This window comes from Natator depressus, chromosome 10 (assembly GCF_965152275.1).
Source record: "Natator depressus isolate rNatDep1 chromosome 10, rNatDep2.hap1, whole genome shotgun sequence".
Classification (NCBI taxonomy): domain Eukaryota; kingdom Metazoa; phylum Chordata; order Testudines; family Cheloniidae; genus Natator; species Natator depressus.
The window spans coordinates 15,271,477-15,298,711 of record NC_134243.1 but is presented as its reverse complement, the minus strand read 5'-3'; the positions used below and the strand labels follow the sequence as shown (position 1 = coordinate 15,298,711).

The window sequence follows — 27,235 nt, the reverse complement described above, 5'->3', positions numbered from 1 at the left end:
ATTTCAAAAAGGTTAGATAGAGTAAAAAATACTTACACTTTCCTCTAGGCTGTCATTAAGTATCTTGTTTGTGCTTGAAATCTCTATAAGAACATGTCCTGTGGATAAACAAACACCCCTTTTTCTTGTTTCTTTACAGATGTTTGAAGTTGTCAACACACAGTAGACGTGGGATGATACTTTTATAACTAAAATTATAAAGTGAACTAAGAATTTAAGCAGGGAACCTTCTTGCAATTGTTAATCATAGCAATCTTATCCTGAACAAAATAATTTTATCTGGCCACAGTTTTACCAAGCAGCTTACACACACGACTTGAATAATCAATAATCTATTATCTATGTGAAAGCAACACTGAACCTGTCTTCATGTTTTCTTGCCTACTGCCCTATATGCATGGAACTCCCTCCTTGGACTAGTCAGCAAAGCCACTGTCCTTTCTTCCTTCCTCCTTTAGACCCACTTCTATAACTGCTGTAGCTACATGAAATCAGCCAACCAGGGCAAAATCCACAAAGGCATTCAAGAGAAAACAATCCCTCCCAAAAGAAAACAAACATACAAACAACCCCCTCCCACAACAACACCCGAAACAAAACAAACCTTTCTCCCCAGACTACATTTAAGGGATCTGGAACCATCAAGCTGCAGACATAGCTAGCCTATGTAAGTGTGTGAATGTATTGTTCATATCCCTATCCTCCCTTCCTTATTGTTTGCCATGCTCAATTTACGTCTGTCTCAAATCAGGCTGAAGTAGAAACCATGTCTTTTGGGTTTGTAAAGCACCTTGCACACGGACCACAATGGAACCGGTGCTAAATAATGTAAAATATGGGGTGTACAATCTTTTCAGGGAGAAAGATGTGCATCTCCCCCTATTTCTTGGACTGCCCATGTCTGCCCCATCCCACCCAGTCTCCATCTGCTGCACGGATTGCTTCATGGGATTTGGAAAAAGGAGAGAGAAGAATGCTATGGAGACAGCTGAGCTCCAGTCCTTCTGGAAGGAAAGAGATCTCCAGTTGGAGGATCCCCTTTGTGCCCAGATCTTGTGGGTGGGAGAGCTGGGCTATCGTTAAGGGGATTTTCATGTATCTGTTTTTCTGGGTCATTACATCCACCTGACAGAATGCTGTGATTGTTTCTCTGGGTATTCTCTGTTTGTAGTTAATACAGCGTGCAGGGGTAAATACCATGTGAAGTGAGAGTTGCTATAGTAACTGGTTATTTATATGCAATAGAAAAAGTAAATACAGTGCAGTTGCATAAAAACACTTGTCCGGTAAGTAGATGGCATGAGCAAGTGAGTCTGTTATTTTAGGACTTCAGGAGTGGATGCACTCTCCTGTAGTATTCCTGTTAACAGAACTCCATCATCACAAAGATATTGTAATGTTAGACTGGTAATCCCAAACAAAAAACTAGATTAAACTGGAGAAAGCCTGTAGACATTTATCAATAACTTAAAGGGAAAAGAATATTGCTAAAAGAAACTTAAAAACAAGAAATTCAAATTTAAGGTTACACTTAAAACTAAACCTAAATGTTTGAAACCATATAAATGAAAGGGGTGGGGGAAAAAAAGAACTGACAGTACATTTACTTTAAAGGGCATTTAAACTTGCCTGTGCTAACTTCTTTTAAGAACTTAATTCCACTCTCTCGGACAGCATGTGAATTTGCTGCCACAGCTAATGGCTGGTGGCGTTGTAAAGATTAATGCAGTAGACCTTGGAGCTCCCAGTACTGACAGCTATCCAACAACACTGGGTGCTGGCTCACTCTCCCATCACCCTTTTACTCTCCCATCACCCTTTTACACTCCCATCCTCTGGGTTTCCCCTCCCACCACAGTGTAAATGCTTAGTAAAACAACCCTTTCACCTGGTGCGTCAAGAATGGAAAACCTGACATGTGAATGTTGTTTTTCTTGTCTGAAACAGCACTCAGGCTGACTGTAAGCCCTCAGTTTTAGGGTCTGAATACTTAGTTAGAAACACATTTTTTCACCCTTATTACAACATGTATCTTGCCAAAATTTATCTTGAAATAAAAAATATTTTAAAAATTACATGTTAATTTAAAAGTTTGCACTAGTTTAGTTTACAAATTTATTTTCTTCATATTTGTGTTGGTTACAAAATACACGAGTACATTTTTAAATTAATATTTTTAAAGATTAGTGTCCATCTGTTGCATAACATTTTTTCCTCTTTTAAGCAAATTCAACCAAAGCAAATCCTTGTATTCTTCACTCCAGATATAAAACCAGTTTTCATGCTAGAATCCCCTCATTGCTTCCAGTAATCCAGCATCACTCATATGTATTGGCTCACCCATTTCATTTCCTGTTTTGAGTCAACATTTGGAGCAAAAACCCATAGTAAGTGCACTGTGATCTAAGAAGATGCATGGCCAAAATCTACCTCAGATATAAATCTGGAGTACTTCCACTAACTTCAGAACTTGGCCCTGTGTTTTTAAAGGGTACTTTAAAAAGAATTTGGCATACTTTTAGATTAAAAACAGTATAGATTAAAATAATTTGAAAGTCAATGGGAATTAGGTTCCTAAGTGCCTAAGTAACTTTTGATGACTTTGAGCAAAGCAGCACTTCAATACCTTTAAAAATTTAGGATTTATGGATATTTACATGGGGAAAAAATATGGACTCAAACTGCTCACTGCTCACATGTAGTTGCCCCATTTTCTTAGTATTGCAGATGAAAATTGGTAAAGTTAAAAGCCATTATATTTACAGAGCATGTGCCGAGTGCTCCACAGGAGACAGAGGAAGACATAATCCCTACCTCAAAAAACGTACAACAGTACCTTTTACCAGAGTATTTCAAACTGTTTCACAAAAAGGAAACAATCTTTTCCCCATTTTATAGGTGGCGGAACCGAGCCACCAAATGTAGTTATACTCTGAAAACTGACAAGTCAGAATGGCACTACCGTGCTAATTTGTGAATCGTATGTGCTTCATGTACAATTACTTCTGATAACTCATCTCGGCTTTTAAGAATCAAGCTGGCCTCTTTCCATCTCATTCCGTTAGTAACACCTGTGCAATCCCATTCCCATCACATGGGTTTACAGAAGTGCAGTGAATCGGAACTCAGTAAACAATTCTCTTGATGAAACACAAAATGGAATAGAATCCCATTAACTTAATCTTAGCTGTGTTGGTTCTGCAAAGCTAGCATGAAAAACACTTATTTATTTCAGTAAAGCAAACAGATATGACTCTATGCACAAAAAGAAAAAAATCTGAATCATTTGTACTTCGTTTTCAGAGTAGATCTGCACTTTAAAGAAACTTTTAGAAGAGACAGATGGAGCCTCACCTTAAGAACCTATGGATAAACACACTCCTCTTTAGGGCTGGTCTACACACTGTTTTTGTACCATTAAACAAGCTGATTTAGTTAAAATGCAATCCCCTGGTGTGGTCATACATATTGATTTAAAAGTTTGTATATGATATTAATTAATTAATTAATTGTTCTTAATATGAGAATTAGTTTGACTGAAAGACAAAAATGGAACATTTTTAATACTAAAGAGCCTACCTATAAACAGGTTTCAGAGTAACAGCCGTGTTAGTCTGTATTCGCAAAAAGAAAAGGAGTGCCACAAGTACTCCTTTTCTTTTTGCGAATACAGACTAACACGGCTGTTACTCTGAAACCTGTCATTATGCAAGGCACTGCATTTAGCCGTATGGAGTGGAAATCTATCAACTGCATGAAAAAACTTGTATAGATACAGACAGACATCATCTTCCTCTCCAAATGCAAACAGATCTCTACGGTGCCACAAGTACTCCTTTTCTTTTTACCTATAAACAAATACTCATATTATGCAAACTATGTAAGCCACTTGAACACGCTTTGAAAATGTCCAATGCCTACACCAGAATTAATAAACACATTATATATGTTACTTGCTGAGGAGAACACTTAAGTATTATTTCTATTAAAGGCAGATTGTTCTGGAAACACCATTCTGGAAACACATATTTTCCAATATGTTGGAAGTACCTAAATTATTTCACTCATCCATCTCTTGTTGTTTCATCCATGGCAGTTCTAGTGCCTTAAATATGAAGCACCTCACCATTTTTATTTCATTAGGCATGTGAAGAAGAGGCTGTATCTAAGTCATAGGCTACAATGGGAGACAACAAAGCTAAGAAGTATTTTTAGGTCCCGTTTATATTAGGATCAGTCCCTTCTATAAATTACTCTTTGTCCAAGAGGAAGAATTTTTATTGTGAAAGAAAGCTTGAAAGTAAAGTCCTTTGAAGCCATTAGTCCCCCAAAATGTGAATAGGATAATAGGGTGCATCAAAGAAATATAACTAAACAAACAAATGTTATTACTAACTGTGTTAAGTTTGTCACCCTTTCAAAGGAAAGATTTATTGCATGAAGATGGTGTGACCAAAAGGACCACTGTATTCACATCCCACACACTAGTATAGCCACACACACACACACACACACACACACACACACACTAGTATAGTATAGTATACGGTATATAGTATATAATAGTATAATAGACTCAACTGGAATTAATTTGCAAACTAGATACCATCAGATTAGGCCTGAATAAAGACTGGGAGTGGTTGGGTCATTACAAAATCTAAACTTCATTTCCTCATACTAATTTCTCCCTACTGTTACTCACACCTTCTTGTCAACTGTCTGTAATGGGCCACTCTCTTACCACTTCAAAAGTTATTTCTCCTCCCTTGGTATCCTGCTGTTAATTGATTTATCTTGTTAGACTGACCTAACACTTGGTAAAGCAACCCACATCCTTCCATGTATTATACCTGCTCCTGTATCTTTTACTTCATACATCTGATGAAGTGGGTTCTAGCCCACGAAAGCTTATGCCCAAATAATTGGTTAAGTCTCTAAGGTGCCACAAGGACTCCTTGTTTTTTTCCCTTTATTTAAAGATTATATTATGTGATGAAATCTCCAGAAATACTTCCAACCAAAATTGGCAACCCTAAATCCCATGTGCCCAAGGGGAGATCCACTGAAGCAACAGAGTATATGTTAACAGACTCTACTGCAGAATGAGGGCCATAGTTTAGTTTATAATGGTGCCTGTCACAAGGGAGATGGCTCCTTAAGGGGAAATGGGCCCTTGTCATCCCCCCCCCCAACCTATTTGCCTCTACAGGTGGAGGAAATGAATTAATCATGTGACATATGGTCATGTGACAAAACCAGGCCTCTAGGGGTTAGAAAAAGAGAGGCCTGAGGCTGTGGATGATCAAAAGCAAGACAGGCAGAGAGCTAGAACAGAGGAGTGACCCCCTTGTGAAGGAGGGGCTAGTCCAGGCTAACCCTAGTTGGAAACTGGTACAAAGAAAGCTCCAGGGAGCAGCAAGGCTCTTGCAGAGACCCTGAAAAATCAAGAGAGCGCCTGAAGACAAGGTTTGCCCCATGACCTCTTTGAACCACAGAGAGTTGGAAAGGCAGGCAAGGGCTGGTGGAAGAATTCCAGGTAGGAGTGCCTAGGAATGGCTGCTTGAATTATTTTGGGACTTTGAGAATGGTCTGAATTGTTTTCAACTTTAATAAATCAGACCCCAAGAAGGAAAGTACTTACTAGACTTATGAAAGCTTTTTGTGAGCTCTTGATGAATCCAAGAGAGCAGAGGAAGGGAGGCTTCTGCAGAGCCATGGGGTTGAGGCAGGGGGGCACTCTAGAAATGACCAACCCTCTACAGTGTCATTTTCATAATCAACAAAGTTTTGATTTTTATCAAAGTAAACTTAATAATGTGCTGAAGCACTTTCAGGAATTGCCCTTTAAGTCTCTTCAATGTTGGCAAAATTACAGTAAATTAAAATGGAGTCAAATACACAAGCCTTACTATCCTTTTCATTCAATGCAAACTGGTATAAAAATCCTATTCTATTGTAGCACAGGTTGTCTGGTTTGTTTGCAGTTGAACACATAATACAAGTAGGTGGCCTTTGTTTTTTAAAGAATGCTGCAGTAATTATTGGTTTAAAATATAAATCTCAAAATCCTGAAAGCATCCCTTTAACTGTAGAAGAGCTCTGTATTGAGCTGGTTCACAAATAATTTTCTCAAAATTTGCTCTCAAGTTACATTAGCCACCATGTTTCAAATAAGTATTTCTAAATTGAATTGTTTAAGAAGTTAAGACTCAGACAATCCATCTCCTTTAAAAATGTCTGAATTTATCCCTAGTTCAATTTCATATACATGCTCTGATTTTTGAATTATTTTAATCAGCTGTGGGTTGCTTTAGTAAGGTAACTATTTTATTACAAAAAAAATCTAAAATGTTTGGAAATCTCATTGAGTTTGGTTCAGAAGACAAGATCCACAACCTTCTTAAAGCCATAAGGCCCTGGAAGCTGCCTAGGACTAAGCATATTGGCTCAATGTCTAGACAAAGCTACAGTATTCAACAGCAAGTCAAGCAGAATTGTAACAGCTACTGTTACTAATTTTGTGGGTAGGGCTCCAGTGTTATTTGGAGGTGACGAGCTCCTGCTACTATTCTTTTCTCTTTCTACAGAGCTTCATTCTTGATTGAGATGAGTAAAAGGCTGATCCTCCACATTAAACCCCTCCCCCCACCAATAAATTCTTCTAGCAAAAGGGAGTAGTAATCTCTTTGTGCACGCATACACCCCTTTTGATATGCCCGATTTGACCAAACTCTCAATATCTTGTACAAAAACAGAAGTACAACTGTTTTTACAATTCTTTATTTTTATTATTTTTGCTGTCTTGAGGAATTTCTACACCTCTAAGAGTAGGTCTACACTGCAATTAACAACCCACAGCTGGCTCGTGCCAGTTGGGTCAGGCTCACAAAGCTTGGGCTAACAGGCTGTTTAATTGAGATGTAGACATTCAGGCTTGAGCTCCAGCCTCAGCTCTGGGATCCTCCCACTGCGCAGGGTCCTAGAGCCTGAACATCTACACCACAATTAAACAGCCCCTTAGCCTGAGCCCTGCAAGCCTGATGCAGCTGACATAGGCCAGCCAGGAGTGTCTAATGGCAATGTAGACCTACCTTAAAAGACTGAAGGGGACTAGACTAAGGATATGTCTTCACTGCAAAATTGACTTACCTATACCCTAGTTACTTCTCTTGAGGTAGCCTAGCTTGAGTAAGAGTGGCCACACAGCAAAATAACACTGGAGTTGCTGTGACTTCACTCATACCACACAGGTCTGACTATACTGATTCTAACCACTACTCCTAGCAATTCGATTACACATTGATCTAAGAGTTATGAATGCAGCCAAGGATTCCTGATACCCCAAATTCTTCTGCTGTCTCTCAAATTGTTGTGACACACACTTTGCCAGTGGGCTACACATCTACTCTAAAGCCTGATCCCAACAGGGGACTACAACCTACTTCTACCAGTTACTCTTGTAGTTCAAGTGGAAGTGGCTGTAGATTTGAAGGTCCTGTGTACAAACCCTGATGACCATGTGGTGGTGGCTGGGGAACAGTATACAATGACCAAGTATCCTAATGTATCTGCCTAAAAGGGCAGAATTAAAGTTGCATAACTAACCTTAATTCTGGCTTTTCTTTAGTTCTCCGTGCTTTGACTTTAACTTTAATGTTCTCAACATTTAAGAGTATGACTACACAGCTGCTGGGAGCAAGTCCTGCAGCCTGGGTTGACAAGCTTTTGTTTGCAGGGTTTATGCTTGTGTAACACTGACAGACCCTGGTCGTCAGTGGGCAGGATTGAATCTGGGACCTCTGGAGCTTAGTACATGAGCCTCTACTGCATGAGCTAAAAGCCAACTGGCTGTTACCTTAGCTTGTAGAGCAGACTCATTAATCTCTCTTTATGTGGTCTCAGATGTGAGATGTCACTACATGTGACAGAACACCACACCCAGGAAGTGTGTGGGTTACACTAGCATGCTAAAAATAACAATGTAGATGTTCTGACTCAAGCTGTAAAGCATAGGGAGGAATGTGGGGTTCAGAGTCCAAGTTCCAGCCTGAGCCTGAACATCAAAACTACCTCTGCAAAGTTATTTCTAACACGCTAGCCTGAAATCTGCTAACAAGTCCATCTCCTGGGCTGCGAGACTCACTCCCAGCAGCTGTGTTGACATACTCTAAATGGCCCAAGGAGTTGCTCATGACTTACCACCTGGGGAAGCTTATAGGGGGCTTAATACAGCTACATGTAACTAATAAAACTCAGTTGGTACTACATGACAGATCAATCAGAATATTTTACATAAGTTACAGATGAAAATTAATGCTGAAGAAAGGGTTGAATGTGCATTTTATGGATTTTTCTGTCTAACTTCATTAGGCCTGACCTACTAAGTGGTTTAAATAAAGAAACTGAAAGTTCTTAACTAATATGCTTTACATACAATATAATCATGATGAACTGCTTACAAATAGTCACTCCCACACAACTACTCGCAAGAGAAATAAAATATTTATAATGAAGACTTTACTAAACTTTCCATTTATCCAATTTAAGAACACTGTCCCCAAACCAATCTTACTATTTTTAAATATCAGTAAAAGATACTTGTTAACGTACAACATTCTGAAAAGAAAATGTGTTTTTATTTCCTTCTGTCAATTTTCTGTTAACTCAGCTTTTTGCCACTATGGTTTGATCTCTCAATCATTATTCAGACAAACTGCTTGATGGACTAACCACGCAGCAAGAACAGCAAGACCAGACCTATGTTTAGGTTCCACAGTATGTCTTTTTTTAAAAATAAATAAATAAATAAATCAGTTTTACACTAAAATATTTTTTATCTAATGTTAATCAACCAGATGTAAATGAACATTAAACTTCATCTTGTTTTAAACAATTGGTAAGTTTGCATTAATTTTAACGTTAAAAAAAACCAAACAAAGCAGGTGCACTATAAATAATAGATGAAAAATGGCAAACTTGTTTTTTCCACCTGTCACACCATTGCTAATAACTTTAAAGACTGCTACAGGCATATTTTTGATCAAAGTGTACAGGAAATAGTTTACATTAATACATGTGTATATAAAAGACTGACCTTTTATAAGGCCTTGAAAACATTATATGTAATGGCTTTGTTGAGCAATGTCTGAGCTCTAATCTTGTTGTGGCTGTAATGATTACACAAATCAGGCACAAATAGAAAATAAAGTTACAACACAACTATAGGCCTGAACATGCCTGCATGAAGCCGTGCTGTTCTTTAGGCAGATAGTAAAGGAATACTACACATGTGAGTTGGTCTTTACTCTTGCAAGAAGACCAGAACAGGCAAAGCATAGTTAATAGCTGGAACTGAAGGTTTCTGGTGCTTAAAAAATAAATAAATAAAACAGAAGTGGTACCTATAAGCTATAATGTGGTTCTGTTCTGGGTGGTCTGGTCCAATTTTTAATATTGGAGCTCTCTGCATATCTTATCAGTTTCTCATTCCCAGCATTGTCAGAAACCTCTAACTCTAAAATGAAGAAATTAGTGAAACACAAATGATATTGTAAAATTAAATCTCAACTGGTAGAGTCCTAAAGAAGTTGCCTTCTCTTAGTAATAGCCGACATCCACAATTTCTTGATTAGATCATATATTCCTCAGGCAAGAACAGTCTATATTTTGTATAGGCCTTAAAATATTGTCATCTCTTTATTAATAAACCATATAGACAATCACATACATATATTCAGTGACCTTCTCCAGGGCTGGTGTTAGGGTTGCCCACCCTTCAGGATTGTCCTGGAGTCTCCAGGAATTAAAGATCACCCTTTAATTAAAGATTATGTAATGTGATGAAACCTCCAGGAATACATCCAGCCAAAATTGGCAACCCTAGTTGGTGTCATCTAGGTCTCCTATTTTTACCCTATTACTCTCCCCTGCAAGACAAGCTTCAATAGCACACAAATATAATGAAAGCTCAAATGTCATTCTATATGCACATGCAATTAGTTGCTTACTCCCTTGTGCATTAGCAGAATAATGCTGGAAGGAAACACATACTATCAGATGTGGCCAAAGATGGGCATATGTACAGATCTGTGGGAGTGGCCTACCCCACTCTAAATATGTGACCACACCCCATTTGGACAAGCCTCACAGTTCAAAGAGCTGCCAGAGGGAACAGAAGCCACAATGTAAAAACCTGCATCTAAATATACTAGACCCGGGCACTGGCCAGTCAGTGTGTTGTTCATATATGCAAGCAAGGAACGCACCAAAGGTTTGTTTGGCATCTAAACCATAGGAGCCAATCAAACAAGATGCCTACAAGACTAACATACATAACACAATTATCCAGCACAGCCAGACACACTACAAGACAGTACCCCTTCACAGTGTCTTTGCTGTTACTCACAAATCATGCCCAAGGCATCAGATTAATACACCCCATTGCAGGTGTGTTGAGGTTTTTTGTTGTTGGTTTTTTACCTTCAAGGAGTCTTCACACACATGGTTACAGATGCATTGTACTGTGGTCTGTACAGTCAGGGTTCATACATGAGTGCGTGTACAGTAGGTGCTTGGATGTGGTGTGTATGAGTCAGAAAGGGGTGAATATGCTAACTAGTACAGCCTAAGAAATCCGCATATCTTTAAGTTAACCACCCTGACACTAACCAAAGGACAGTATACGGTGAGGCTACTTGTTACCCCACAGCTCTCTCACTGGGGCCAGGAAAGCCTACTTTAGAGTGTGGGCTGTAGGGGCTCTTAAGAAGTTGTTCAAGCTAGCACATTTTTCCAGTTATCTGTTTAACATTATAGAATAAAATCTTTAGCAGTCCATTACATGCCTTCTCATATTGAGTAGCAGTGCCAATTTCATTCTGTGTTCTCTGCTATTAATACTCTCTTCCCTAACGTCAGTGTCCCTGGAGTTGGTCTCAGTGGGCTGTTTTGAAGGACACAGTCTATCCCTGGGCTTCTAGTTTTTTCTTTTTTTTTTTTTCCTCATGGCTGTAGGAGTTACCAACATTCTAAAATTCAAGTTTCATAATGGAAGTTTTAAAACTGAAGTTAAAACAATGCAGCTGTGTATGGAACAAACATAATTCTCCTGTAACCTTAGAAGCTTCTGCTGCTACAGCTGGTTCTTCTAAGCATGTGCACCCCTTGAAGTGCCCTCCCCACTATCACTTGGTGCCCATATTGCAGAACTTCTTGTGCTCTGTGTTTTAGGAAGGGAAGGATTACATAATCTGAAGGAAGAAGAGGGGTACTTTGGGCTTAAATTAGTGGTGGTTTGTCCTGCTTCACTGCGGATGTTAGCCTGGAACATGAGGGCTGATGCTATTTCCTAGCTTACACTGCAGTTAACACTGGATGATTCGCTGACTATTCACTGGCTGTATTCTATTACTTGTGATCTCTTCCTGCTAGCAATGATTGTATGCAATGAGGGATCATGCATTTCTCTTGCTTTCTGGTCATTATTTGGTTGGAACGTTCCTAGGCTATCTATGCAGCAATTTTGGAGGAAACTTCTGAAATCTGAGAAATTGGCTGCTAGGATTTGAACAGTAGGCTCCTTGGGCCATCATCAGAGGATACACATGGGCACCATCTGCAGGCTCCTTTTGGGTGTGCTATCTTTAATTGACAAAAATGTACACAGCTGCCTCTCTGTCTAAAGAGAAACATTACAGTTCTGCGGTGGCATATAATGTAGGGACCTGTTAAGATTCTTACAAAGCACATGCCTCATGTGAGCAACGCAAAGCTTCAGCTCCTCTAGACAGCTAATCTTAAATAACTTTCTCTCAACCCTGTTCATGGATTTAATTTAAGTACATAAATCTGGTTAGTTGCTGAAATACAATCTGTCTGATTTTTTTCCAGAGTTCCTGAATATGTATAGCTCCCACTAGGTGCTCAACATCTCTAAAACTCAGGGCAATGATTAGGTGACTAAATATGGACTTATTTGCTTACATTTAAAGATCCAGGTTTGAAAATTCTGCACATAACCCCTATGGCTATGCAAACTTCCATCAATTTGTTACGTACAAAATAGAAAAGGAGGAAGGAAAAGGCTCCAAGCAAAAATACCTATACTACTTTTTTGCCAGAATTAGTGTATTTATTAGGGCTGTCGATTAATCGCAGTTAACTCACATGATTAACTCAAATTAATCGTGATTTTAAAAATTAATCACAGTTTTAATCACACTGTTAAACAGAATACCAATTGAAATGTATTGAATATTTTTGGAGGATTTTCTACATTTTCAAATATTTTGATTTCAATTACAACACAGAATACAAAGTGTACAATGCCCACTTTATATTTTATTACAAATAGTTGCACTATAAAAATGAGAAACAAAAGAAATAGTATTTTTCAATTCACCTCATACAATACTGTAATGCAATCTCTTTATCATGAAAGTGTAACTTACAAATGTAGATTTTGTTGTTGTTACATAACTGCACTCAAAACCAAAAGGTTGATTTTCTTTTTTGGTGGTTCGCGTTCTGTAGGTTTCACATCAGAGTGTTGCTCTTTTAAGACTTCTGAAAGCATGCTCCACACCTCATCCCTCTAAGAGTTTGGAAGGCACTTCAGATTCTTAAACCTTCGGTCGAGTGCTGTAGCTATCTTTAGAAATTTCACATTGGTACCTTCTCTGCGTTTTGTCAAATCTGCAGTGAAAGTGTTCTTAAAATAAACAACATGTGCTGGGTCATCATCTGAGACTGCTATAACATGAAATATACAGCAGAATGCAGGTAAAACAGCAGGAGACATGCTATTCTCTTCCAAGGAATTCAGTCACAAATTTAATTAACACATTATTTTTTAACGTGCGTCATCAGCATGGAAGCATGTCCTCTAGAATGGTGGTTGAAGCATGAAGGGACATATGAATCTAAGACATCTGGCACCTAAATATCTTGTGACGTCGGCTACAACAGTGCCATGTGAACACCTGTTCTCACTTTCAGGTGACATTGTAAACAATAAGTGGGCAGCATTATCTCCTGCAAATGTAAACAAACTTGTTTGTCTCAGTGACTGACTGAACAAGTAGTAGGACTGAGTGGACTTGTAGGCTCTAAAGTTTTACATTGTTTTGTTTTTTGAATGGAGTTATTTCTTGTAAATAAATTCTACATTTGTAAGTTCAACTTTCATGATAGAGATTGTATTACAGTACTTATATGAGCTGAATTGAAAAATACTATTTTTATAGCACATTTGTCATCAAAAATAAATATAAAGTGAGCACTGTACACTTTGTGTTCTGTGTTGTAATTGAAATCAATATATTTGAAAATTTTGGAAAACATCCCAAAATTTTAAATAATGGTATTCTATTGTTTAACAGTGCGATTAATCACATGATTAATTTTTTAATCGCTTGACAGCCCTATTTACCAAAAAAATTTGTTTTTACCTTCTGAATGACCAAGTAAAGTAGAACCCCCAAAACGAAAAGAGAAAAAACCAAGCTGTGTTTCCATGTGCGGAAGACAAGATCTAGGAAGCCTGCATCTCTTTCCCCCCCACTTGCATTATCTACTGTGGATTGGAAGTTATAAGCTGATACAGTACGATAACAGATCAGTCATGACAAGAGTGTTTTAAGTACAAAATGAAGAGCTTATCCTTACAGAAACAGAGGTCAGCCATGCAATGATGATGAGGTGGGATATCTAACTGGTAGGTGGTGTATGGACACATACTTGTCTGGATGAAGTGTTTTTTCTCTCTCTCTCTCTCCCTACACCTACGCGCGTGCGCGCGCACACACTATTGTTTGGCCAAAAATCTGACAACATTTGAGCCAAATAACCATAGAGGAATAAAAGTCTCTTGAAAACCCAGTAATTCATTCTCCATAATATGCCACTTATATCAACACATTTTTCTTTCTAAAGAAAATAATTATCCATAGCACAGTTTGTTTTTTTGAAAAAACAGAGAACCAACACAGTACAAATATTGGGTGACTCATATTAATGAGTCACCAATAGGGAATTCATCGACAATTATTTATCACAATTTAATACAAAATGACACAATTTTTGGACTTTAAGATGAGTGCAAATGTATAAACACAGTTGGTTTAACTTAATAAAAAAATCATTTTAGAACTTGCTGTACAACCACTTTGAAACTCCAATTTCAAACATTTTGACGGTAAAGCTTATTCTTTCAGACCCACTTTGTATCTCGTTTTCAAGATAGCTTCCTGTGTACTTAATTTTTTTTAATTAAGAAAAATGTTAGTGGCTAGTTTGAATTTTAACTTGAGTTAGGAGTGTTCCTTAATCTCTGTTTTACTAATCCTTTTTAAAAAGAGCTGGTCCTATATAGTAACTCGTGCTATAGCAGCAGGTAGACTTTTTTTGATTTTTTTTTTCCCAGAAATTTCAATTGACTGAGGTGCCAGAGTGGTTCAGTTTTTGTTGGCATCACTTCATTTGCCTGTCTGTCCACAACTCATTTTATTTCAAATAGTAAAATGCTTGTCATTATACAACAGAAGACAGTCCTGTGCTGGCAGGGAGATGAGGCCAGATAACCTATAGGCTTTTCTTTAGAGTCAATGAGCTAATAAAGAAAAGGGCACTCCGTGTTTAGCTTTCTAAGGCAGGTGAAACAGGATTACAGTTCAAAGGGTCTAATTATACCCTGGCTTAATGAGGCACAACTCCAGTAAAATCAATGAAGAAGCACCTACTTAAGCCAGGGCTGAATTTGGCCCAAATTGTGTAAGCAAACTGTTCTTTTTCTGCTTGGCTCTCTCAGTAATGAGTGATACCTAAGCAGTGTATTCTGGTGGGTGTGGAGATAGCTAGCTCTCCAGCTTTTTAGGTTAGTGCTCAAGTAACTGTCTTGCTTATTACTCAGGAAAGGAAAAAAGTAGTCATCTGTGTGATGGAAATAATGGCAAGATAACATTTTGGGTAAATGTTTCAAGAAGCTAATGCCCTCCATTAAAGGTGTAAAATGGGAATTTTTCAAAGATAAACTTCATACTTTGTTTTACCTAAGGATACCCCCTTTAGTAAAAAAAACAAAACCTGACAACTTATTTTCTAGTTTTGTACTATTTCTAAAATTGTTCGATAGGAATTGCTTCTCTACATGCGCAAGATTCCTTGTAAGTAAAGTTCCTGATGGCTACAAGCGATGAGGCAGAACAAAGCCTATTAGAACTGACATGTATTTGGATTTTCAATAACATTCCTTTCAGTGTATCATTTTCATGTCTGACGTCACAACAGACTACAATAAAAGTTTGAATTTACAATATTAGCAAATACAATCCTATTCTATTTTGAAAGATTAGTGAAACTATCAGAATCACACACAATCTTCATTCGCTAATGATAAACACTTGTAGTGCTGTTTAACATCCCAGATTAGTTAGAGCTGAGAAAAGATTTTTAAAAAAGAAAAGATTGTAATCTGGATTTCACAGAGAAGTATCCAACTCACACTTTTTTTTTTAAACTATCTTACTAAAAATATTATTGCTTCTATTTCAACTGAAAATATTGCAATAGTTATAATAAGCCAGAGGATCAAATAGTTCTATTTTAAAAAAAAAAACTCACTTGAATCAAACTAAGCTTCACTCTAAATATAAAAGCACCATATCTTTTCATCAATTTTTATACAAAACTTTCATTGGCTCAATGTGGGTTCTAGTCATGTAACAATGGAAGGTTATAGCCCATAATGCGAGCAGCCAAACTCTGAGGGAACTACAACTTGGAGATTGTAGAAGGCCAAGGAGTCTGAGGAATGTTCATTTAAATCATAAGTGTAAACAAGTATGTAATTTAATAACAAAGTTCCAGAATCGTTCATTGCTTCTTATAGTACTTTGCACAATTACCCCCAGGAAACAGTTTTAGCACACATAAGATATGCAAAGAGTTTGTTTTTAGTAAAATATTAAATACATGTCCCTCAGTATATCCACACTCTTAACACTAATACAAATTACGATATAAAACTGTCCAATTCCAGGCAATATTCTTTATTAACCAGCCCAAATATTTACTATACCAAGCTTGAATACTGAAGCATTTGGTTTTAAAAAAACTAAAATGCAGCACAGTTGTGTGAAGGATAATTTCATGGTCTGAACAAGAGACCTGTCAGAGAAACAGCTGTTATGTTTCAGGAACAGAATGAATGAATGCTGCTTTTTTTTTCTTTTTAAATACAGGTTTCAATTCTCAAAGCTTTCTCTAAGTACTTGTAAAGTCACAATTTGAAGAGTTCATGTGACTTTTTTTTTTTTTTTAAATTCAATATTGCTTTCAAGAGTTGGTTCCTTTCTTCATCTTATAGTATACCTTGAGGTATACTGGATATAGGTACAAATTCAGGTTAAATTTGCAAAAACTGCAGGATCTGATCCACACTGATCACCTTTAAGGCCTTGGTAATTAAACTGTAAAGTAAGAAGGCAGTGCATACTATTGTGTTGTTTCACTTCAACTGTTCTGAAGCAAATGAATCAGAGCTTCATATTGACTTGAGAAGTGCTAAGATATTCAGTATGAAGCCTCTATACCTTCTGTCCAGCTTTTCCCCAGATTCCGTATCATTTTGTTCTCTCATCCCAAGAAAACAGCTGTTTTCTACCTCTAAGTTTGATTTCACTTACATTCTGTCTTTTGTTCTCATTTCTCTGTGTATTTTGTCCTCCCCTAAGTTGCTCTTTTCTTCCCCGAATCTTTTGTAGTTTTGGTTATACCCTCAGTGTCACTAAATTTCTTTACTGTATACCCTTTACTGTAAGTCCAGTCTTCTGCATCATTCCAGGGAGCCTAACATTTTTCAGCTCAATGTGCAGTAATGGTCAAAAAGGCTAACAGGAACTACTGGAAAAGGGACAGATACTAAGACAGCAAATATCATAATATCATTATGTAAATCCATGGTCCACCCACACCTAAAATAGAGTATCCAGTTCTGGTTGCCCCATATCAAAATGGATATAGCAGAACTAGAAAAGCCCATTTTTATAACCATTTAGAACATTATCTGAAAGGCTTATCTGCCAGTGCTTGAGTTTAGAATTCTATTTTATTCCTACATCATCTGATGACATTACTATCCCTTTAGGTGCTAGGTGATGCCATAACCACAGAAGAAAAGCAAAACCACCTCCTCCCCCTCTGGAAGTAAACTTCCATTTACTAAGACTTGGTAGTAGGACCAGGGCTGTTTCTTTATGACATGGGATCTTAAAAACATCCTTTTACGTTCAAATACAAAATTTCAGTAATTTTGGCCAAGATTTTTAGTAGTGACTAATTTTGGGTGTTTCAATATTTGGGTGCCCTACTGAAGACATTTTTATAAGTTTCTGATATTTTTGTTTAGAAAGCCCTGAGCACCTACCCTCTGAAAATCTGGCCCCTTTAAGGAGTCAAGTTGGGCTTCTGTACAGAGGCACCTAAAACCAAAATTTTAGAAGTGACTAAAGTTATTTTTTATCCTATCTATTGGTGGTGAATGAGGCATATTTTGATAAATGTTATTTATGTTGAAGACCAGCTCAAACAGAAATAAGTGGGAATTTTGCCATTCTCTAAGTAGACAGAGAAGGCCCTACAGTATTTCCTTTAACACTTGAAAGTAAAATGTGCTGAATACCTCTCACGCTGACATTTGGATGTAGCCAGCACATGCTGATAAAGTTACTGGAATTTTTTCCTTTACCTTTGCAGGTCACCTTTAGAACAGCTTTATTTGTTTGTTTAATAAACCATGCCAGTTCACCTCTAATCAAGTGAAACAAATTCTGAGAAACCAGTTCACAAACAGACATGCACGTTACCAAACCACAACACAATTAGTCACAATTGGCTTTCCTTGCCCGTGGAAGACAACAAAAGTTGTATGGTAGAGGTCCTGCAGGTCAAGAATAGAGTGTATTGGCAAATCTGTGAGGAAGCTCACAAGAGGCCTGGTTCTTCTCTGTATTACATCAGTGTAAGCCCAGAGTAGCTACTAAAATTGTGGAGTTGCACAACTTTTTTTTTTTTTTTTTTTTTTTAACAAAAGGGTAGATTACAGCAGAATTTGACCTCACTTTTATATATTTGATTCTACTCAGCATTCATGTTCTCATATTTGCAATTATTGAAGAATGTGTCTAAGTTTCTATGTGGCTTTAAGCTAAGATACCACATCACCTGAGACCCGCTTAAATGGCTTAAAAAAAGTATACTCCTTTGTCTCTGAAAGGGTTGAGTGTTTATAGGGCTTTTTAATAATGTGAGAACTATTTTTTTTCAGACTTCCTAAAAGTATTACAGTACTTCTTCCAATGTTCTGACCTTTTGTATTCTACAACATGTACTTTATCAGACTTGAATTTTTTCCAGTTTGACTTCTATCTTCTCAATGAAAATAAAAATGATGTTGTATACCAACTATAAAGTGTTTGTGTGCAGTGTTCGGGGTTTGAATCTGGTGACGGTCAGAATGAACTTCTTAAACCCTACTTCCAATACACACGTTTCATAATTACTTGGAGGAATAGGCTATTAGTCCAACGATTAACATAATTTCAGCGTCAATAAGGAGCGCTCAAAACTCAGATCTTTTGTAGACTCTCCTCCACTAAAGAAAGGACTGCGAATAAATTTTGTAGTTAGCCCTAGAATACCTAGCAATGATATTTTTAAAAGGAGGAAAAGCCATTTGAAGTTCTGTAAAGAGGCACACTTTCTGTGCCTTCTAATCAGTTCTTTAAAAGGAATAAAGTTAGCAAAGGCATAACTAAGATTTTTTTTTATTAGCTACTGTCTTTTATATGCCTTTTTTACACAATTAATAGCATTTTTAAATTCTTGTGGTTTTGTACTATAGCACAGAAACTACAACAACTAGACTTACTTACAAAGCAAATAAAGAAAATGACTATATCAGGAACTGTTTGCTTTTTACTGTTTGCTGTTCTGCCACTCCCTCAGTTTGAACGTACAATGTGAAGAGTCACACAATGGTGGCTTCAGAACAAGTCAAGAAAATATGAGTGAGCAAACAAAGAAACCAACATTCACTTCTCAAGAACAGCTTAACTCTTACAATCTTAGACCATAGAAATATTACAAAAAAAAATTCAGTTCCTCTCACCAGTTGGATCCTTGTACTAACAAGTAAAATCACAGGGGAAAGAGCTATGAGTTCCCTGTTTGTCTTCTATATATAGAACTTTAGAGAAGGAGACTCTTATTACAGCATAGTTTAAAAAAACAGACCATCAATTCTGTCACTAGTTTTCTGTATGTCTTAAAGGATATTGAGGTATCATAGTGCTTCTCTCTTACCACACACCTTCTCTGGCTTGATTCTGCAATGAAGTCATAATCCTTTGTTGAAAACAAACAGTTGTCATGGAAATATTTGTGGTGATGTATTTGTAGAATTAGTATTATGACTTCACTGCTAGCAGAACAAGGAGAACACTGATAGGGTGTTTGGAATTTTAGCTCAAATGGCAGGAATCTTATGAAACTTATAATAATGTAAAAGTAATTATACTACCACAGATTTTAATATTTCCTGGAGTTTTAGGTCTCTTTCAAAGGCTGAACTTCAAAAAGAATATTGTTAATATCTGTATCAGATTATGGAAGAAAGCTTAAAGTAGGGTTTAGATTTTCAAATATATGTTGCTCAGATGACTATCAAATCTTGTGCTTAACGTATCATGTGCTAACACCCCCCCAATCTTCTGTTATACAAAATCCAATGTTCATATCTAATATGAAATTAATTTTTTTTCCTGTTGCTATGTAACAGAGTACTACAAACTTTGAAAAATACATTTATGCACAACTATAGGTACACAAGACCATGAAGAACTGTGACATTTATAAAAACATCATATCTTTGGAGTATACAATTTAACACCTCTTTAAACAAATATCATTTGCTAAGGTACTAAGTAAAAAAAATAGTATCTAAAATTTAAACACAATTCTCAAGTCTATGTAGACCCTTCCTTCTACCCATCATATACAATAAGATTAATGTATTGTGGCTTCAACCCTTTTTAGTTAGTCTTGATTTCCCTTATAAAATAAGTGAATACTTTTGGGGATTTCCTCCACTTTTTTTAAATTTAATTTTTCCTTACTGGCAATCTTTGACCGTCATCCCTAATTCATTTCCTCCTGCTTCTGAACATTTTTTTTTTAAGTTGCTCCTGTATAAGATATAGAGTCAGATAATAGCATGACCTAGCCTAGAAACAGACTTGGGAGGAACACTGAAATCTTCAACAATTTTTGGGTGACTAATCAAGTGACTCATAGGGAATTCATGTATCACAATACAGTAAAATTCTGGGATTTGTTCAGTCCTCTGATGTAATAAAAATCAGAGGGTCCTACAAAAGTCTTCCTGGTTAGCCTGATGTCAACTCTTTCAGGGGTGTATGTGCCTGCAAAAAGCAAGAGTGAAGAACTAGAGAAGGTAGTTTTTGTTTTCCCATTTAAACTCATCATAACCAAGGAGGGAGGCAACGTGAGTTGGCAAAAAAATTTAAGTGCACTTCCTTCAAAGAGTTATACTGAATTTAGCAACACAGAAAAGCGTTCAGCTTGTGAAATTTGAAATGGGACTGTGTGAAGACACTGAGGTGGATGGGCATTTTTCCTAGGACTGAAACTACCTGACACTGGTACAATCTAGTGCAGCAGTTTTCAAACTGTGGGTCGTGACCCCATCTTAATGGGGTCACCAAGGCTGGCTTAGACTTGCTGGGGTCCAGGGCCAAGGGATAAAGCTCATGTTACAGGCCCCCCTGCCTGGGGCTGAAGCCCTTTGGCTTCAGCTTTGACTCCACCTGGAGCAGTGGGGCTCAGGCTTTGGCACCCCAACCCCGAGCAGCGGGGCTTGGGACAGCTCAGGCTTTGGTCCCCCCCCCCATGGGGTTGTGTAGTAATTTTTGTTGTCGGAAGGGGGTTGCAGTGCAATGAAGTTTGAGAACCCCTGATCTAGTGCATTCCAAAGATACATTTTGCTCTTCAGAAGTATTTTTGTGAGCCCATCTGATAAGTCTCTGAGAGGGGTAATTTAGCAGTATCAAGGTGAAGGATCCTAGGCAGAGCAGTCACCCCAACTCTCCCTTCAGTAAGAGGCTTCTACAAGCTCCCTCATCCCAGCAGCTCCTTCCAGTGCCTAACTGTTAAAATCTAATTAGTTCGGTGAGCCCCCAGCTGGGAAGGAAAAGTATCCTAAGCTGTAATTTAATGAAATGTGATATACAGTTTTACTTACCCAATTCTTTAGAAACTGGAGATGCAGTTGCTATTTCTCCAATCTTTGCAACACCATCATAATATGCTCTTCCAGCCAGTATCATAGCTATAGGGAAAACAACAAGAGTACTCAGCTTGTGTGGCATTTAAAAAATTGAGTAAACTATGAATTACCATCCACCAGGAAAGGGTGGATATTTTCACAGTGCCTGCCTGGGGTTCAAACGGGGTGCACAAACTTGGCTTTCTAACTTTTGGGAATTATTCTAGGGTATTCTCCGAGTCCAGTCCAACGCCTGTTGACGTCAATGGAAAAATTCTGACTTCAACAGAGGCGGGATCAGCCCCCAGTAACAGTAAATGACTCACATCTATTAATAGGATATAGAATTCCCAAAAAGCATATTATGTGTTTTTTAAATGACATGACATACCTGTACAACCAAAAAACACATGCCCTTTCTGTCTGTCTTTAGATTCATATGCCCTCTTAGTTCTTATTAATATTAATGGACACATGGAAAAATTATAGTCCATTGATTGGATTATTCAACTTGAATTGAAATGGATTTTAAAGTCTTATGAGTATGGAGCATTGCAGCTGACTGGTCTCATCACTCAGTAAATAGCAAAGCATGTTACTACACAGAAAACCTGCATTTAAAAGCGGTTATGCGGCTCTTGAACTTCAGGCTAGGAAAGAATTATAAAGGTTTGAAAATATGACATATCAAGAGAGCGAAGATAATTTTTAACTGCTCCCTTGCAACTCCTAATGAGGAGGTAGTTTTAGAGGTCAAAAGCTATAACAAAATACTTGAAACTACATGGGAGAAGGCCTGTGATATTCCAGGTAAAGTACTTTTAAAGAAGTACAAAATGAAATTGAGTGAGGTGAAAGATCCTATAGAAGCCAACTCCAGTCCACAGACAGTACTTTCAGATGTTGTTGTTTAATGTGATTTTTAACAGCTAGAAATAAGAACCACCAGCAACTCATGATCAGCAAGTTCTCTGAGGACCACAATTTGAAATACTCTTGTGGATGTGAGTTTAGTACAGGGTAAATCTTCTTCCCCCCCCCCGCCCCCATTTCTGTATTAAACTCTTGCATATTAAGATCATGATAAACCCCTCTCAAGTCTTTTGATTCTGGCATACTGGCCACAAAGTAGATTTTAAAAGAATAGAAGTTCAAGAATGAAAATCTCTTGTCATGGGCATTCTATGAATCAAGCAGGAAAAGAGTCTATATCCACACTTTTATACTAGATATTGTTTACAACATACTAAAGATTGCCATAGACTGTACTTGTTGTGCCATTATTCTACTTTAATGGGATATGTTTGGCTAAAAGGTGAATGAGTGTGGCAAATTCCCAGTACTATAACTGGGAACTATAACTATTTTTGGCCTTTCCAGTTCTATGTAAAATCTAAAAAAAAAAAAAAAAAAAGCTTCACTAGATAACCATATCAAGTGAGAGAGAGAATGGAATGAGCTAATTTGAAAACATCTTTCTGTAACTTCTCACAATTTTTTGGAAGTCTTTCTAAAACATTATCAAAAGGGAGAAAAAGGCCTTCTCTTCATTTCTTAAGTGAAGAGCAGCTACGTAGATTCAGATATACCTGTCCCTTCTAAGATTCGACAGAAAAGCTTAACCATCACCTATCAAAAAATCAAACACTGTTATCAGCTGGAAATACATAAAATTCATAGGGAAACAAAAGATCAGCATAGGAAAACAAAAGATCAGCATGAATTAAATCAGTAAACAAGGTGACCAATAATAGCTTTTCTTACTGACAACTCACAATGTGGTGCAATACTTTGAAGATGACACAACTGGTCTTCTAGGAACAAATTCTGCCCCCCCCCATCTCCCTCTCCATGGCTGCAGAAGTTCCCAGATGTAGTGAAGATCTGCTGTGAAAGCTTTAGGGAAATCTACAAGAAAGCTATAATCCCGGAGTGCCAGAGTGTTGGGGAAAGGCTGATAGATCTGCTGCTGTGTGTTTTCAACAGCCAGTGATGCCCTGTGAAGTGGCATCACAAGCGTGACCAGGCACATGGAAGGATTACTTCTCCTCTTACCCTCACAGAACCTCCCTATAAGTAAACCTGGCTACCCAGAGTTGCTATTTAGGAATGGAGAATAAAATGCAGTTACCTTAAACAGAAAGTTATTATGTGAATTATTCCAGACACCTAAATCGCTGTGACAGAATAGCAAAATCAATACTTTTGATTCCCAAAAAACAGATGACAGTAAAAGCAAGGCACTCTTCTTAAAAGAACTAATCCCATATAATTTAAATCAGTGCCAAGAGAGGTCTGTAATTGCCCTATGATAAGTGAGCATGAATTACAAACTACCAGTGGAAAACGTTTACCATTTCACTGCTAGTCAGTACGTCTGAAGCATCCAACTAATAATGTGTTTATCAAGAGTAGCTGAATGAACCAAACCATCCATCCTAAACATTTTACTCATTTGAAGGGAGGTTCCATAGATACAATTCTGCACATTTTTAATACACAAATAATGAAACACCATCAGATAATCTCTTGTAATTTTGTGCTCAGAGGACTTTCTTCAACCAGTTCTCTAAGTAGGATTTTCACGGAAAACCATTGTCTTACATATGGACTATTATGAAATCACATCAAGGTTATTGTTCTATTAACAGGCAATACAATGGCACCCTTAACTTCCAACAGTACTGACTACCAATATTAATGACAACTGTAGTTGTGCCATTCCCCAGGATACAATCTGGAGTGTTGGACAGCTGTGTCCCCTCAGTTCTCCAACCTGGGGTGCCTTTTACACTGTTTCGCTGTGAGAGCAACCACTCCTAGCCTGCTCACACAGCCTCCAACATGTGAATTACCCCCAGGTATGCTGCAAGAGTGCTTCAACCAGCCACCCTTGAATTATACTGCAGAGTGACACCAGCAAATTCCCAATCCCAGACTTCCCCCAGAAATGTGTATCTTGTACTGTCCAGCTCTTTTCTTCTGAACAATACAAGCTCATATAAAGTCCGTCATTTCGTTAACAGAAAATGTTATCCATAAATCTTATCTCAAAGTTTCCCAAACACTTCAATGCAAACACACACTAGTTTAGATAAAAAGTTTAACTATAGAAAGATTTTAAGTGATTACAAGTAATGAAACATAAAAGTCCAAATTGGTTACAAAGAAATAAAGGTAAAACACAAACTAATACTTGACAAGTTAAATGACAAGTTCATTTGCAGACTTCCTGGTGGGATGCTTTCCAGCCAGGACCTATCCCCCAGTCCAGTGCTCCTTTCCTTGTCCTTCAGGCATTGTGGATGTCGTGGGCAGAGAGAAAGGAAGGTGAGAGGTGATTTGGGGCCCCTGTTCCTCATTTTTTATATCTTTTTCTCCTCTTTGATGATCGTCTCCAGCTGGGGTTCAGCAGATCTGGGGAGATGGGAACTTCCAGCTGTTCCATTGCCAAGCTGTAAATTTCTTGCTCACATCCTTCTTCCTGCCAGTGTGTCCACTTAACCAGGTGCCAGTCCATTTGATTATGCTGACATTCCATTTGGTTATGCTGATTATGCCAAGGCATCAGTTTGCCTATTGTCTCTAAGGAACTGGTTTGTGCCTGCTTTTCTAGACATGGAACATATCTCAGCAATATCATACATTAGAATCTTATAACTTTATGTACAATGTTGTCACATTTTACCAGGACAATGGTGTTCAGCAGACTGAGTTTTCAAATGATACCCCACAGGCATACTTTGTACAAAATTTATCATCCTCTTGTAAAAAGGATGAACATAAGGGTGCAGACTGTCACAACAATCTGCTAGACCTTTATATTTTACTCTTAATTTTTCTGTAGCACATGGACTGGTACTCATAGAGATTAATATATTACAAATATTAACCTGCAATCATCACATACTTCCAGCTCATATAATGTCACTAAGCATTTAGAAAATGTCTGAAGGATTCTCTATGGCCAGAATAATAATTAGGTTACCAAATATAGTTCCAGAACTATAATGCCACTGATGTTTTTCATTTTAACTGGTAAGGCATTCTGGAGTCTTTAAATTATAGGATTTGAAAAATCTTTCAAGAACTTAATCTTTCAGGTTAAGGAGATTTATGCTACTTAGAGTTGGAATGCTAGATCATCTTTATTTTCAACTAGTGACACTAACACTTCTGAGACAATAAGTAAGATGCCTGAATTAGCCACACAGCATAATATCTACCAACATTTCAAGTTAATATTTCCACTTCCTTGGACAGATCTGAGGAAGATTTGTATGAAGTATTGTCTGCATACAATTTGTCAATCAAGGATTTTGTCATTTAGAGAATTAGTTTGTCTCCAAAAAAAATACCTATGTCTATATGTGTTTAGATCTTATTTTACTCATGAACACACAAAAACTAGTTGGAACTAAGTTTCACTTGAAACTAGACAGACTATCAACTCATATCATACAGGTTACCCAACAGCTACTGGCTGCTAATTAGGTCCTTTTTAAAAACAGGAAACTCTACAAATCTACGGTATCCTATGGAAGAATGTGTCAAGTGATGGCCTGTTTGAACATCTATGTGATTACAACACTGCCCCATTATTGACTCTAGATGCCACAATGACTCTTTCTTTCTTCATATGTAAATTCTCCTACACAGGAATATGATGAGCCAGGAGGTCCCTACCGGTCCCCTACTATTGCAGGCAACTCCATCACATAATCCTGTTCACAAACTTATCATGCTTCATTTTAAAACTAATCAGTTTGTTTGCCAAACCAGTCCTATTAGAAGCCTGTTCAAGAACCTCACTTCTCTGATAGTTAAAATCTTTCTTCCAATTTCCGGTCTAAATTTATTCATGGCTGGTTTTTACATATGTTCTTGTGCCATCATTGTCCTTTAGCTTAATTAGGTCTTCTTCTCCTATCTTGATTTTTACCCCCATTATGTATTTATAAAGAGCAATCATATCCCCTCTGACCCTTCGTTTGCTAGTCTAAACAAGGCAAGCTCCTTGAAAACTCCTCTCCTTTGCAACTTGCTATGGAAAATGTAGATTCCCAGGACAAAGCATTATCAGGATGCAACAGCAACCTGAAAGTGAGCATAGACTATAAATTCTTCCAGGTTTGCAGTACTTACGGTGCACTAAAGCTGGACTCAAACCATTTCAATTCAGCTAGAGGGCTGTTATTGATATTTAGTAAGTTCTGTCAATTAACATTTCTCACCTTTTCTTGGTCAGTGAATTCACAACTCCAAAACAAACTGCATCCTGCATGTTTGACGTGATCATACTTGTTAGGCAACAGGCATTATAGAAATTTAAAAGGCGAAGCTGGAAAACTTTCATTGCTGTAAGACACAAGGACTGACCTAATGTACAAGAAAGAACTCCTGTTCTCTGAGAAGATGTGACAAAGTTTTAACTGTCTTGATTTTAAGACAATGTTTTGACTACTTTTATTGCATATTGGCTGGAAACAACATAACTGAGTTCGGGTTTTTCAGGAAACATTAAGCATAATAATAAAGTCACAGTGGTTTCAATTATTTCCTGTTAATGATTTCCATGTTAATATGTGCATTTGATTTAAATGGTAGGGCCAGTTTTGCCGGATTGAACACTGAAGCAGCAAGATTCAGACTGGAGAAGGGCTAGCAGTGAACAACTGCTTTCACATGTAGAAGTAGTAACATACAAATCTGATTTCCCTGCACCTACAGGGCTTCTGGATCAGACTTATGTCATGAGGTTAAGAAGTAATGGCAAGAATTGGTCAGATATTCTTACAAGTGGAAATGATGCATATGCTTTGAGGAGTAGTTTGTTTTTGAAGGAGACAGAAAGTTGTCTTCCTTTTATCTTTTTGTTGTAGTAAGCTTTTCATC

General features: G+C 37.5%; 1 protein-coding gene across 3 annotated transcripts in view; it reads right to left on the bottom strand.

Annotated features, from left to right (window-relative positions):
• Positions 1-27,235, bottom strand: part of BAIAP2L1 (BAR/IMD domain containing adaptor protein 2 like 1) — a 59,824-nt gene that overhangs the window by 20,391 nt on the left and 12,198 nt on the right. For 2 of the 3 annotated variants that reach the window (XM_074965267.1, XM_074965268.1), the window contains exons 3-4: positions 21,317-21,403; positions 37-98 (exon numbers count right to left, since the gene is read on the bottom strand). In XM_074965267.1, coding sequence (XP_074821368.1) covers positions 37-98; positions 21,317-21,403 — 149 coding nt within the window. Of the gene's footprint in view, positions 1-36; positions 99-19,366; positions 19,400-21,316; positions 21,404-27,235 lie in introns of those variants that run through there. The other variant, XM_074965269.1, reaches the window with a different exon arrangement.